General features: G+C 45.7%; 1 protein-coding gene across 1 annotated transcript in view; it reads left to right on the forward strand.

Annotated features, from left to right (window-relative positions):
• Positions 1 to 15,646, forward strand: part of LOC126209983 (uncharacterized) — a 300,774-nt gene that overhangs the window by 88,940 nt on the left and 196,188 nt on the right. The window contains exon 2 of the mRNA XM_049939093.1: positions 10,701 to 11,015. Within this exon, the coding sequence (XP_049795050.1) occupies positions 10,701 to 11,015 (315 nt within the window). The remainder of the gene's footprint in view (positions 1 to 10,700; positions 11,016 to 15,646) is intronic.

Raw genomic sequence — 15,646 nt, forward strand, 5'->3', positions numbered from 1 at the left:
AGATAGAGAGGTACACATTCACACACATGCTTGGAATGACATGGGGTTTTATTAGGACCACAAAAATACAAACGTTCAAAAAATGTCCGACAGATGGCGCTTCATCTGATCAGAATAGCAATAATTAACATAACAAAGTAAGACAAAGCAAAGATGATATTCTTTACAGGAAATGCTCAATATGTACACCATCATTCCTCAATAATAGCTGTGGTCGAGGAATAACGTTGTGAACAGCACTGTAAAACATGTCCGGAGTTAAGGTGAGGCATTGGCGTCTGATGTTGTCTTTCAGCATCCCTAGAGATGTCGGTCGATCACGATACACTTGCGTCTTCAGGTAACCCCAACGACAACAATCGCACGGACTGAGGTCTGGGGACCTGGGAGGCCAAGCATGACGAAAGTGGCGGCTGAGCACACGATCATCACCAAACGACGAGCGAAAGAGATCTTTCCCGCGTCTAGAAATACTTTCTTTTGGTCCTAATAAAACCCCATGTCATTCCAAGCATGTGTGTCAATTTTTACCTCTCTATCTACATTATTCCGTGTTTTATTAAGTTTTCAAATTTATACTGACTTTTTGATCACCCGGTATATTGCAGGTAAACTCAGTTGGACAACGGGCGCTATGTCCGTAGTCTCATCAAAGATTATGCTGAAATAACGAGAATATTTGATTTCCTCCAGTATTCTCGATAAAATCACTGTTTAACAGCATGAAATAAATTCGTTACACGTTGTTTTACTTACGTAAGTAGCGTTCACTTCAGTGGTCTCAAGGTGCTGTTTTAGTTGCAAGTCTCCAGTGTCAATTCCAAGGAGTATCTAGCAGTACTTGGCAGCACAATGCATCTAATATGAATAAAAAGTATGTTTTTGGAAGTAACGAATACGTTTGTTCACATAGGGTACGTCATAGTACTAGTACAGGCGACTCAAGGCAAGTCATAATACTAATACTACTGTGGGAGCAAGCAGACAAATAGTTGCGTGCGCACAGTACAGGGGCAGCGGCAAAGACTCTAGTGTGCACATATTTACTCTTTGCTTCGTGTTTGTTTTTGTCTTAGATGTTCTATGTTAATGTCTGGCTCATTGCTTCACAATAAAGTTGAACATTGAGAATACGAACGAGTCTATCATTAATAGAATGGACGTACGTATTGGCTACACTACTAACAACGCGAATCCGGCAGCGTACAGGCTCAGCATCATTTCTGTGATGTTGGGTACCCATGCGTCTACACTCTCCCAGGTACCGAAAGTTTAATTATACCCGACTTGTACATTTAGGTGCAATGGAGATAACTGGAGGATATCTATCAACAACAGCTGAGACCATGTTGTTGTTGTGTTGCTCTTCAGTCTGAAGACAGATTTGATGTACCTCTCCATGCTACTCTACCCCGTATAAGCCTCTTCATCTCCGAAAAACCACTGTAACTTCGAATCTTTTGGATTCACTTACTGTGTTCATCTCTTCGTCTGCCTCTACAATTTTTACGCTCCACACTTCCCTCAATCACTAAATTGATGATCCCTTGATGTCTCAGGACGTGTGCTATCAACCGATCCCTTCTGCTAGTTAGGTTGTCCTACAATATATTTTTTCTTCCCGATTCTATTCAGTACCTCATCATCGGTTACGTGAGCTATACTACTAATCTTGAGCACTCTTCTGTAGCATCACAATTCGAAAACTTCAATTCTTTTCTCGTGAAAATTATTTATAGCCCATGTTTCACCTCCATACAGTACTACGCTGGATACAAATACTTTCAGAACAGACTTCCTAAGACTTGCATCTACATTCAGTGTTAACAAATTTCGCTTCTTCAGAAACGCTTTTCTTGCCATTGCCATCCACATTTTATATCCCTTTCACTTCTGGCATCATCAGTTAGTATGTTAATAAATAGCAAACTCATCTACTACTTTTCGTGTCTCGTTTCCTATTCTAAATTCCACAGCATCACCTGATTTAACGGGAGTTATAACGGAATTTTTTTTCACATTTTCGGATTTTTATCTCATTATAAAATTTGCAATTTACCGAATAAAATGTTATATATAGCTAAGTCCTATAGTGCTCAGAGCCATTTGAGCCACATATATATATATATATATATATATATATATATATATATATATATATATATATATATATATATATATATCACTTATAAACTCACAGGGGAAGTATTTTATTTTATTTTATTTTTTAAATATAATCTACACCGGTTGTAAATGTTAAAATTTTTACATGTATTACTTCAAGATCTAATAAAATCGGTAATTTTTTTATATAGAAGGGTGTGGACTGCTATGTTATAAAAGTTCAATTGAGTGTTTGTATTGATCATGTCCAGAAGAGGATGGGAACCAGGTTAAGGAAGTTGAAACAAAGTTTGAGAGACAAGAAACTTTCTGATGGTAAAACCATAAGAGGCAGGCTGACAGACAAAATGATTGATGAACTGCAGCGGTATTATGGGAGAGCCATTAGAAATAACACTGAGGATTTGTTGAAAATGAAGCAGGCAGTATTGGCTACCTTCTCCCACAGACAGTTAATTGATGAAAAACCAGTACACCACCATTGCCCTACTGGACCTGATTCATGGTGCAGTTACCGCAATGCCCAGTACTCAAACAGTCGTACAGCCATAAACATTCCATCCCAGCAGCAGTCATGGATATCATAAAACCTATTTACAGAGACCCGGCAAATCCTGAATTACTGAAGAAATGTCTGCATGGTTAGACTCAAAATCCTATTGAGTCGCTCATTAACCTTATATGGACTCGCTTACCAAAAATGATTTGTTGAAATGAAGACACTACAGTGGAGGGTCAGTGATGCTGTTACTGCTTTTAATGATGGCAACATTGGTAGGGTGAAAGTGCTGCAACATATGGGAATTAATCCTGAAGCAAACTGCATCAGAGAACTTGAACAGATGGATATGGTTCGCATTGATGAAGCAGAGTATACAGCACCGTTGGCCAGTAAGGAGCCCAGAAAGAAGAAAAGAAGAAAAAACTTGGAAAAAGATTAGTATGATGGAGGGTGCTTCTGAGTGACTAAAGACAAAAAGTTAAGGATATATTAAGTGAATTACAGTCTTTTGAAACTTTAGAAGCCGTTTCTGAAAATTAACATTTTCTGTTGCATTTTTCTCTAAATCTCAGAAACCACTTCGAACAGAGTATTCAAATTTTCAGGGATTAGTAACATATATATGCTGAGTCTACTGAACCAAAAGAAGAATATAATTTTATGTGTAATTAAAATTATTTAGGATAACGTACCTAGAAAGGACACAAAATTTTAACCATGTAATTAAAAAAATTTTTACTGCCGAAATCAGTGACTGAAGTGCAGTTATTGTAGTTCAGGAGACTCAGAACATACAGTTTAACGTCGTGTAAAAGTTTCATGTCAATGGCTACAGTGGTTCCTGAAATACAGGGAAGCCAAGTCACAAAAACACTTTCGGGATAGAGCATTCCAACTCCCCTTAATTCGACTACATTCCAATATCCTTATTTCGTTTTTGTTGATGTTCATCTTACATCCTCCTTTCCAGACATTGTCCATTCCATTCAACTGCTCTTTCATATCCTTTGCTGTTTCTGGCTGAATTACAATGTCATCGACAAACTTCAAACTTTTTACTTCTACTTCGTGAACTTTAACTCCTACTCCAAATTTTTCTTTTCTTTCCTTTACTGCTTGCTCAGTGTACAGATTGAATAATATCAGAGACAGACTACACCCGTGTCTCAATCTCTTCTCAATCACTGCTTTCGTTTCGTGCCCCTTGACTCTCATAACTGTCGTTTGGCTTTTGTACAGCTTGTAAATAGCCTCTCGCTCACTGTATTTTACCTCTGCTGCCATCAGAATTTCAAAGAGGGAATACCAGTCAACATTGCCAAAAACTTCCTCTAAGTCTACAACTGCTATAACCGTATGTTTCTCTTTCCTTCGCTTCTCTTCCAAGATAAGTCGTTGGGTCAGTATTGTCGCACATGTTCATACATTTCTCCGGAACCCAACTCATCCTCCCTGAGATCAGCTTCTACTAGTTCTCCCATTCTTCTGTATTTTCCAACCACGACTTATTAAGTTGATAGCTCCGTACGATTCACACCTGTCAGCATCTACACTCCTGGAAATGGAAAAAAGAACACATTGACACCGGTGTGTCAGACCCACCATACTTGCTCCGGACACTGCGAGAGGGCTGTACAAGCAATGATCACACGCACGGCACAGCGGACACACCAGGAACCGCGGTGTTGGCCGTCGAATGGCGCTAGCTGCGCAACATTTGTGCACCGCCGCCGTCAGTGTCAGCCAGTTTGCCGTGGCATACGGAGCTCCATCGCAGTCTTTAACACTGGTAGCATGCCGCGACAGCGTGGACGTGAACCGTATGTGCAGTTGACGGACTTTGAGCGAGGGCGTATAGTGGGCATGCGGGAGGCCGGGTGGACGTACCGCCGAATTGCTCAACACGTGGGGCGTGAGGTCTCCACAGTACATCGATGTTGTCGCCAGTGGTCGGCGGAAGGTGCACGTGCCCGTCGACCTGGGACCGGACCGCAGCGACGCACGGATGCACGCCAAGACCGTAGGATCCTACGCAGTGCCGTAGGGGACCGCACCGCCACTTCCCAGCAAATTAGGGACACTGTTGCTCCTGGGGTATCGGCGAGGACCATTCGCAACCGTATCCATGAAGCTGGGCTACGGTCCCGCACACCGTTAGGCCGTCTTCCGCTCACGCCCCAACATCGTGCAGCCCGCCTCCAGTGGTGTCGCGACAGGCGTGAATGGAGGGACGAATGGAGACGTGTCGTCTTCAGCGATGAGAGTCGCTTCTGCCTCGGTGCCAATGATGGTCGTATGCGTGTTTGGCGCCGTGCAGGTGAGCGCCACAATCAGGACTGCATACGACCGAGGCACACAGGGCCAACACCTGGCATCATGGTGTGGGGAGCGATCTCCTACACTGGCCGTACACCACTGGTGATCGTCGAGGGGACACTGAATAGTGCACGGTACATCCAAACCGTCATCGAACCCATCGTTCTACCATTCCTAGACCGGCAAGGGAACTTGCTGTTCCAACAGGACAATGCACGTCCGCATGTATCCCGTGCCACCCAACGTGCTCTAGAAGGTGTAAGTCAACTACCCTGGCCAGCAAGATCTCCGGATCTGTCCCCCATTGAGAATGTTTGGGACTGGATGAAGCGTCGTCTCACGCGGTCTGCACGTCCAGCACGAACGCTGGTCCAACTGAGGCGCCAGGTGGAAATGGCATGGCAAGCCGTTCCACAGGACTACATCCAGCATCTCTACGATCGTCTCCATGGGAGAATAGCAGCCTGCATTGCTGCGAAAGGTGGATATACACTGTACTAGTGCCGACATTGTGCATGCTCTGTTGCCTGTGTCTATGTGCCTGTGGTTCTGTCAGTGTGATCATGTGATGTATCTGACCCCAGGAATGTGTCAATAAAGTTTCCCCTTCCTGGGACAATGAATTCACGGTGTTCTTATTTCAATTTCCAGGAGTGTAACACGGAAACACATGACTAGGAGCGTTTTATAAGTACTGTTCGAAATGAGGGCCACAATGTGTGGTTCGAGTCTTCAAAGAAAGGGCTGCTGAACATGGTCCATAATGTCAACCTCTCTTCACGTATGCGAGGGTTGCCCAGAAAGTAAGTTCCGTTCGGTCGCGAAATGGAAACCACTGGGAAAATCTGGTAAAGCCTTGCACAGTTGGGCAGTGTCTCTAGTATGCACGTCGATCGTGTCGCGTCGCTCTTTTCAGTTTTGAGTGAACAGTGAGCACTTAAAGATGTGTAGGGAATAGCGTCTCCCGCCAAGTATGAGGGCCTGGTTAGAGCTTTCGCCTGTGTGATGCAGCCCACACAACACAACTGTCGAGCAGTTCCTTCTTCATGCCACTTCTCGGCCACACACTGCAGGGGCAATGAAGACGCTCCTGCAGCGTTTCCCATGCGAACTGATCACCCCCTATACAGTTCGTAATTGGCTCCCCCTGAGTCTCATCTCTGCTCATAAGAACCGCTGGCTATAAGGACAAAAATTTTCCACAGACAACGAGCTGCAGACCAGTGGAGATAACTGGCCGAAAACACAGGCGACTGCTTTCTATGACGAGGATATTGGAAAGTTGATACAACACTACGACAAAACTCGAAGTTGGAGCGGCGACTATGTAGAGAAGTAGGTAGAAGATGTAGCTAACTGTTGGTTTCTGGTTTTTACTGTGGTTTCCATTTCGCGACCGATCGGAACTTGCTTTCTGGACAACCCTCGTATGACAGGCATGTTGTATTCTGCGTCTAAGGTTGTTGATATCAACAATCCGTCTTTCATAAATCACAGATTTCAGACGGCTCCACAAAAGGAAATCCAGTGGATTAAATTCTGACTGTATAGCTGAGAATGCTACAGGGTCTCTTTGGAAGCGAAATCCAGTGGGTTAAGGTCTAGCGATTTAGCTGTCAATGCCACATGGCCTCTTTGGAAGGGAAATCCAGTGAATTAAGGTTTGGTGATCCAGCTGATAATGTTACAGGACCTCTTTGGAAGGGAAATCCAGTGGATTAAAGTCTGGCGTTCCAGCTGGCAATACTCTAGGGCCTCTTTGGAAGTGTCCAGGTCGCATCCACTTTGCCGCTGAAGTGAGGAGGCCAAAGTAACGTCTTACAACTAATGAAGCAAAGTAGCATCCACGAAATACAGATATCGCTCTCCTGTCAGACTTGGTGAAAGCGCAGGTGGCCCTATGAGATGCCGATCGAAGCGCCACAGCAGATATTGACGCTGCTTCGTTGTTGGTACCCTCGTAACACTGTGCCGTGGAATTTTCTTCTTCCTTTTCTTGCCATTACGCACCTCCTTCGTGGAATAGGTTTTGTAGGTGAACAGTATTATTCGTTAAAAGAGCTTGTCGTGCTTCTGGCGCCGTAGGATGAATTTGCAGTTATCCAGCCTGTGCTGTAGTCTTGCAGCGATAATGCTTGTACCTTCTGCATGCGAAAGGGATGGTAATGATTTCTGTCCAGTATTCGCATAACAGAAGATTGTGACATTCCGAATGCAGTGGTGCTTATTGTACGGTCCTCGCAACAGTGTGTAAGAAATTATGCTCGTAATCCGCAGTGTACGTCGACGGTCGGCAACGGCCACAGAGTCCTGGAGGTGCTACACATCCACCATACTGCATCAGACGCCTGTCCTCTGAGTAAAATGTTTTTGCGGATTGTCTTGAAATGTCAGATCTTCCATCGGCAAGCCCATAGGTGCCGTGGATGCTTCAGTATGCCTCGTTTGTGAAACTTGCCGTAGTAATAACAGTGGGTCGCGACCGTTGCCGCTGTCGGCGCGGCAGGTATCGACTAAACAGAGTGAACAGGCAGTGCTGTTGTAAAGGCGTCACGCACGCCGCGGTTGATCCAAAATGGTTCAAATGGCTCTAAGCATTATGGGACTTAATATCTGAGGTCGTCAGGCACCTACACTTAGAACTACTTAAACCTAACTAACCTAAGGACATCACACACATACAAGCCCGAGGCAGGATTCGAAATTGCGACCGTAGCAGCAGCGCGGTTCCGGAGTGAAGCGTCTAGAACCGCTCGATCACAACAGCCAGCACGCCGTGGTTGACCTTCCGCCAATGACCGCTCTTTACGTTTGCAGGACAAACATTCCCTGACGTGAGACTACTCTCTGTCATTGCCGGCAACGTGTGGTTCATAAGTTCTGATTCAATTCCACATACACTACCGTCGGGTTTGTTCTTTCTCGTATCTTTCAAATGCTTGCAGATACGAATCCTCATTCGTGTGTCACATGATGCGCCTGTGGTCGAATAATACGTCGTGATCGTGGGGTTTGTCGGTTGGTGAAAATATTGTTCAAATTCAGGATTTTTTTTCTCTGTACCGGAATGTAGCAGAGAAATAGGGTTTGCTGCAATGAATAAAGCATACTTTGAAGTTTTATTGGCACTTTTATTAAAAAATATTAATACTTTCATTGTGTATTTGGGATTTTCCCGAGGCGGCTCTGAAAATAGGTAGATCGACGGTTGTCGCTTCAACTCCGGTGTGGTTATCTGAAACATGAAATTAACATATCATCCTCATCATTATAGATGTAATTTTAGTTCATCATTGGGATACGCAAAATTGTCGGAATTAAAGACATTTGAAAAATGATCATTTTTGGACCCCTTTTTTTTGACCGACAAAAATGCTAAATATCAGCATAAAAAAATCGGCTAGGATGAACTGTAGAGAATTAAATTTTCTTAAAGCGAGACCAAAAATCATTAAAGTCGGATGAAAACTGTAGCCTGGGCTACGACAGCCATGCCGAAGAGCATGATTTTGAGAAAAACCCGTTTAAAGTTTGACAAGTATTTGTCATATAAAATACGGGACAAAGTTTGAAACTTACGGGATATCGCCGATGCCTGGTCCATAACAACTTTCGCCCCAGTTAATGGATGTCACTTTCTGCTACTTTGACTTGATAAGCCCTTATTTCCGTTCTCAAAGGCCTTTCCGTCGCTCAACGCATCACCGCTGACATTTCTATCTTCACAGAATCGGCACATTTCATCGCCGATGTTGATCTGAAGGGCATTTTCCACGTGCATTAATGCGGCATGGCCGCCTACATTGAATAGACGTACGGCCAAATTTGAACCAATGCAACAATTTCGCTTCGGGTGGATGTTATTTTTGTAGCGTATCTCCAAATGAGACTATGGAAACTTTCGTTCAGATTTTCAGCAAAACCGCCCGAATAAGGCTCAAGCAAATCAGGTCTATGAAAAAACGTAAACATCTCACGGATGCAATGAAGCCAACGTGAGCGCGCAATCGTATCTACATCTGCATCTACATCTACATACACACTCCGCAATCCACCATACGGTACGTGGCGGAGGATACCTCGTACCACAACTAGCATCTTCTCTCCCCGTTCCACTCCCAAACAGAACGAGGGAAAAATGACTGCCTATTTGCCTCTGTACGAGCCCTAATCTCTCTTATCTTTGTGGTCCTTCCGCGAAATGTACGTTGCCGGCAGTAAAATTGTACTGCAGTCAGCCTCAAATGCTAGTTCTCTAAATTTCCTCAGTAGCGATTCACGAAAAGAACGCCTCCTTTCCTCCAGAGACTCCCACCCGAGTTCCTGAAGCATTTCCGTAACACTCGCGTGGTGATCAAACCTACCAGTAACAAATCTTGCAGCCCACCTCTGAATTGCTTCTATTTCCTCCCTCAGACGCCGAGGCATGCTGTGCACGCTCGGCTTCAAACGCTCACAGAATCGTGGCTTTTCGGAGTTCGCACATAATATTTTGGGGAATAATTGTTCAATGTTTATAAATTCGAATACCGTAATTTTAAAAAAATCGAGTTTTTTCGACCGTCACCCTGTCGTTCCCCCTTAAACGGTTATTTGTTTTTACGTTCCCAAGACATCGAGAAGAACAAAATGGACAACGGTCTGTTACTTGTTACCCATACACCTTTCGGCTTTCGCTTCCTTGCTTAGATCTGGTTTTCCGTCTGGCCATTTGATGTTCAAACAGCTGCTGCTCTTTTGTCCAAATGCCAATTTGATGAAAGGTACTCTAAAGTGGATGAGGCACATGGTGCGGGTGGTTTGTGATATGTCTGCGTAAGCAGAAGAAACTAACGATCAAAGTCCGAAAACAATTTATTGGACTGTCAATTAACCAAAACAAATTCCCCAAGTATAACACCAACACAAAACAGTGATCCATCTTCGAATCACAACAACATACAAGAATAATATAGAAAACAACTGAAATAATTTCCTACTAGTCTCCGCCAGACACTTCTCTGATATACCAAGCTTAATCCAGAGATCAGCGAGAAGATCCAAGCCGGGCTACCGGGGCGGCAGCTGTGCACATCTGCTGGCGGTCGATGAACTGCCGATGTGCGATTTTTTTTTTCTTTATTGTAATTTGAACACCCCATACAAAGGTGGGCTGGCAGCGGAACAGTGTACTCCGCTCTTCAGCCATAGGCAGTACAATAAAAAAGAAAGGGAGACAGACAAGTAACAGAATGGCGGTTTAAAAAACAGGAGATACAATAGTTAAAAAACATGAAGCCGTTCACACTCGACGAAACAACAAGAAAAACGGCGGCACTGGGCACAAACACTGACGAAGTAGACGACGCACGTGAACGAAGGAGCGTGGACGGCGAAAAACACTGATGCCCGATGTGCGACCGAGCGCCGGCCTTTATAGCGCTTCGGCGGATGAGTACCTTCGATCTATTTTCCATCACGTGGTTTGACGTGTGAAAACAGTTCCGGAATCTGCAGCGACCTCTTCCTTATGTTTATGTGCGTCGTTAGTGGCCCCTGGTGGCCGCTGGTGTCTTTGCTGTATTGTTGTTGTTGTTGTTGTTGTGGTCGTTCATCAATATTGCCTGTCGGTTGTGTAGTGCTTCGGTGTGCCTGCAAAGTGGGCAACCCGCGGCTGCAGGCTGTCAGTTTGGTTGCTGATACTCTAGGCGCCGTGATGTCTGGTGGAGAAGGCCACAGCAGTTTACGTTTTTCTTCCTTTGTTTTCGCGCTGCGGCAGGTGACCGGAGACGTGGGGGAAGCCCCGCGGCCGACGCTGTCGCGGGCGGCGGTGATGGCGGCGGCGAGGGCGGCGGTGGCGGCGCGGGCGGTGGCGGCGGCGCGACTCGCGGGGGCGGCGGGGGCCAGGCTGGCGCTGATGGCGGCGGCGCCCGCCATGCGCGCCGGGGGCGGCGGCCGGGCCGGCTCCGCGGTGCGCGTGGGCGGCGGGCGTGCCGCCGGCGTGGGCGGCGGCCCTCTGCTGGTGGGGCCCGTCGCCAACTCGAGCGAGCCGCGCTGCGCCAACGTCTCCAGCGTCCACTACAGCCTCGACATGGTGAGCCACCTCGCCGGCACGCTTTGTTTCTTTTACAAGGCGACTTTACAGCCACCTCCTCTGCCAGTTTCTTCGTACCTATGTTTGTATGTATGTGTGTACTAAACCTGGGACCTAAAAACGATGGAGAGGGCTTCGTCCAGTCATAGCCCTCAGTGGTGCACAAGCCCACAACAGGCCACAGCAGTCCACCCACCCCACCGCCGCCCCACACCCAGGGTTATTGAGAAATTCGGCCCCTAACGGACCTCTCTGGGAACGTCTCATACCAGATGAGTTTAGCACCAAATGCTTGCGTGGTACATTAATTGTGGTGCACGTGTATGTGGAGACTGTATTTGTTCAGCAATCTCTGACATAGTGTAACTGAGGCAGAATAAGGGGAACCAGTTCGCATTTGCTGAGGCAGATGGAAAACCGCCTTAAAAACCATCTGCAGGCCAGCCGGCACACCGGACCTTGACACTAATCCGCCGGGCGCATTCGTGCCGGGGACTGGCACGGCATCCCACTCGGGATGCAGCATGTTAGACTACGTGGCTAGCTGGGCTGGCTTTTGAACCTATACGTCAGTGTCCAGGCTTACCTTCCTAAAGCAGTACAAAAAATGCGACCCTGTAGATTTGAAGAAATCCGAGCACTCTTAAGGACAGAACATTCCCCATAACACAGCTGCCAGTATCCTAGTTCAAGAAAAGTACGTAAATTTTCTAAAAATAACTGTCAGATAATAATTTCATTTGGAATGTACTGTGCTGAAGTTTGCAAGCCACACCACAAGGAAGTATTTATTATTTACTGTGTATTTCTTATTTTAACATTGTAGTTATATGCATTTTATTTCTTTTTATGTCATTTAGCATTACACTAATACATGTCAATAGCGTTCCAGCTTTCTTTTTAACTGCCTGGGTACCCACCTATGCCTTTATTCCAATCATCTATTACTCCTTCTCCTCCTGCCCTCTCTCTGCCGATCTACTCCTCTTTGCTCTCTCTTGGTCCAACTCCTCTCACTCTCTGTATCCATCTCCCCCTCCTCCAACTTCCTCTTAACCTCCTCCCCTCCTTTCTCTGTCCATCTCCTCCTTTTCCTCTTTGCGTCCTTCTCCTCTTTTCCCTGACCATCTCCTCCTCTTCCTCCATGCTCTATCCATCTCCTCTCTTATTTCTTTCTTCATCTCCTGCTCCCTCATCTCTCTGCTCATCACCTTCTCCTTCCTCTGTTTATCCATGTCTTCTCCACGTTATCAGCCCTACCCCAAGATGACGCTACTCATTCTTAACTACATCGTATTTCTTTTCAGACAGTATGTAGTAAGTGTACCAATACTGGTTGAAATCGGTCCAGGGCAGGTTTCTTCTTTTTTTATTCTTTGCATCAATCTTCTGACTAATTTTATTCGGCGCGCCACGTATTCATCTTCCGTGTCAACCTTCCCACCTCACAGTACCACTTGCAGCCTACGTTCTCAATTATTCTCTGGATGTATTCCAATGTCTGTCTTCCTCTACATATTGTACCCTCTACAGCTCCCTCTATAAGATTAAGGAGAAACTTTTTACCCGTGGCTCTGCTAACGTATGCACATGTCACATACACTCTATGTGATCAAAAGTATCCGGACACCTGCAGAACCATGCGTTTTTCATGTTAGGTGCATTGTGCTGCCACCTACTGCCAGGTACTCCATATCAGCGACCTCAGTAGTCATTAGACATCGTGAGAGAGCAGAGTGGGCGCTCCGTGGCACTCGCGGACTTCGAGTGTGGTCAGGTGATTGAGTGTCACTTGTTTCGTACATCTGTACGCGAGATTTTCACACTCCTCAACATCCCTAGATCCACTGCTTTCGATGAGATAGTGAAGTGGAAACGTGAAGGGACACGTACAGCACAAAAGCATACAGGCCGACATCGTTTGTTGACTGGCAAAGACCGCCGACAGTTGAAAAGGGTCGTAATGTGTAGTAGGCAGACATCTATCCAGACCATCACACAGGAATTCCGAACTGTATCAGGATCCACTGCAAGTACTAAGACAGGTAGTCGGGCGGTGAGAAAACTTGGATTTTATGGCTGAGCGGCTGTTCATAAGCTACACATCACGCCGGTAAATGCCAAAGTCGCCTCGCTTGGTGTAAGGAGCCTAAACATTCGGCAATTGAACAATGGAAAAACGTTGTGTGGAGTGACAAATAACGGTACACAATGTGACGATCCGATGTGAGGGTGTGAGTCTGGCGAATGCCCGGTGAACGTCATCTGCCAGAGTGTGTAGTGGCACCTGTAAAATTCGGAGGCGGTGGTGTTATGGTGTGATCGTGTTTTTCATGGAGAGGCTCGCACACCTTGTTGTTTTGCGTGGCACTATCACAGCAAAGGTCTGCATTGTTTTAAGCACCCTCTTGCTTCCCACCGTTGAAGAACAATTCGGGGATGGCGAATGCATCTTTGAACACAATCGAGCATCTGCTCATAACGCACAGCCTGTGGCGGAGTGGTTACACGACAATAACATCCCTGTAATGGACTGGCGTGCACAGAGTCCCGACCTGAATCCGGCAGTACACCTTTGGGATGTTTTGGTACGCCGACTTCGTGTTAGGCTTCACCGACCGACATCGATACCTCTCCTCAATGCAGCACTCCGTGAAGAATGGGCTGCCATTCCCCAAAACACTTTCCAGCACCTGATCGAACGTATGACTGCGAGAGTGGAAGCTGTTATGAAGGCTAAGGGAATTCCAGCATTACCGATGGAGGCCGCCGCTAATTTCTAACTCATTTTCACCCGGGTGTCCGGATACTTTTGATCACATAGTGGATTTAACATATAGCACACGTATTTGAACACACATGAAATAACACAATTTCGGAGACTTTACTGGTCTCTTGCAGATATTACTTTATGTACACAGACTGAAACGGCATGTGGAAATTTGTTCCAAGACCGGAAATCGAACAGAGGCCTCCTGCTTATAGCTTGGTTCGTTAGCCATGAACCACCTAGGCACAGTGGTTCACTAGACTGCACGGATTACGCTGGCACCCTCCCTCCTCGATCGAAATTCTCACTGCCACCCCGATGTACTTTAAATTTAAAGGAGGCTGGGTCATGACGAATGTGTGACGAATGTGGCACACTTGCTAACGCACCTGCCTAATAAGGAGGACACCTGGGTTCGATTCCCAGACTTGGAACAAATTTTCACTCGCTGCTTCAGTCTATATACATAAAATTTGTACACATGGTTCAAATGTACCTGTAGCGCCCCCACCAATCCTGTGCCTTGCCATTAATGGGGTGGCCTGTGTCCCTCAGTCATGCAGACAGCCATACGGTAGATGCAACTACAACGGAGCGGTATCTGGTGAGAGGTCACATAAACGTGTGATTCCTGAAGAGGCGCAGCAGCCTTTTCAGTAGTTGCAGGGGCAACAGTCTGGATGATTGACTGATCTGGCCTTGTAGCACTAACCAAAACGGTCTTGCTGTGCTGGTACTGAGAACGGCTGCAGGTAAGCGGAAACTACAGCCGTAACTTTTTCTGAGGGCGTGAAGCCCTGTTATATGGTTAAACGACGATGCCGCCCTCTTGGGTACAGTAGCCTCCCGTTCGCATCTCTGGGTGGGGACTACTCAGGAGGAAGTCGTCATCCCTTAATCGGACAGGTAGGTTAGAAAATATAAAAAGAAAAATGGATAGGTCGGAGTTACATACAACGGAAATTGCTGAAGTTCAGTCGTAGGAGGAACAGGAATTCTCGCCAGGTGAATAAAGGACTATAAATACAAAGTCATATTGGGATATTGGGGTGTTTTCGCACATCAAAATTTGTGCCGCAACCGGATTTGAACCCAGATATCCCACTTATGCGAGCGGTCGCCTTAACAACTTAGGCTATCCGAACGCGCCTCCCGGATCCAGCCACACTTCCATATGTTACATAGTCATACCCCCCTGTCGCAATCACCAATGACTCATCCATGCCACGACGGGCTATAATGAAGATAAAATATTTATTTGCCTCTGCAGGATTCAGAAACTGTGTGTGCATAAAGGCTGTGGCCATATAACGTACTGTGTTTTGTGTGAATGAATCATCTGTGTGTAGTGTTATTGTAACGTGTTGAATGAAATTGTCTTTTAAACAGAAAATAGTTAATTATTTTTATCACAGAATTTCCAACAATCTTTTAAACTGTAAAAATGTCAACACAGAATTCTTACACTCAGCACTTCGGTGAGCTAAATAGCTGATTCCAATTATTTCCTTAAATTGAAGTTACATTATCGTGCAGATACGCTATTGCACACCAGAGGAAAAACAACATATGACCTCTTTCCGTCTCAGGGGCTGAAACTTTAGGGTTCGTATGTATGTATGTATGTATTGTATGTATGTATGTATGTATGTTTATTAGTATCCCACTGGTTTGTTAACTTCAATCGCATGAAGGTATATTTAGCGATAGCTTTTTCTGTAATGGCGCCTACGTGAAAAATAACGTACTAGACATTTGTGGTCCAATAGTGCAAAATTTGCACCAGAAAATGAAAGTAAAGCCTGAGATAAAACTTCCTGGCAGATTAAAACTGTGTACCCGACCGCGACTCGAACTCGGG

The sequence above is a fragment of the Schistocerca nitens genome, chromosome 10 (genome assembly GCF_023898315.1).
Source record: "Schistocerca nitens isolate TAMUIC-IGC-003100 chromosome 10, iqSchNite1.1, whole genome shotgun sequence".
Classification (NCBI taxonomy): Eukaryota; Metazoa; Arthropoda; class Insecta; order Orthoptera; family Acrididae; genus Schistocerca; species Schistocerca nitens.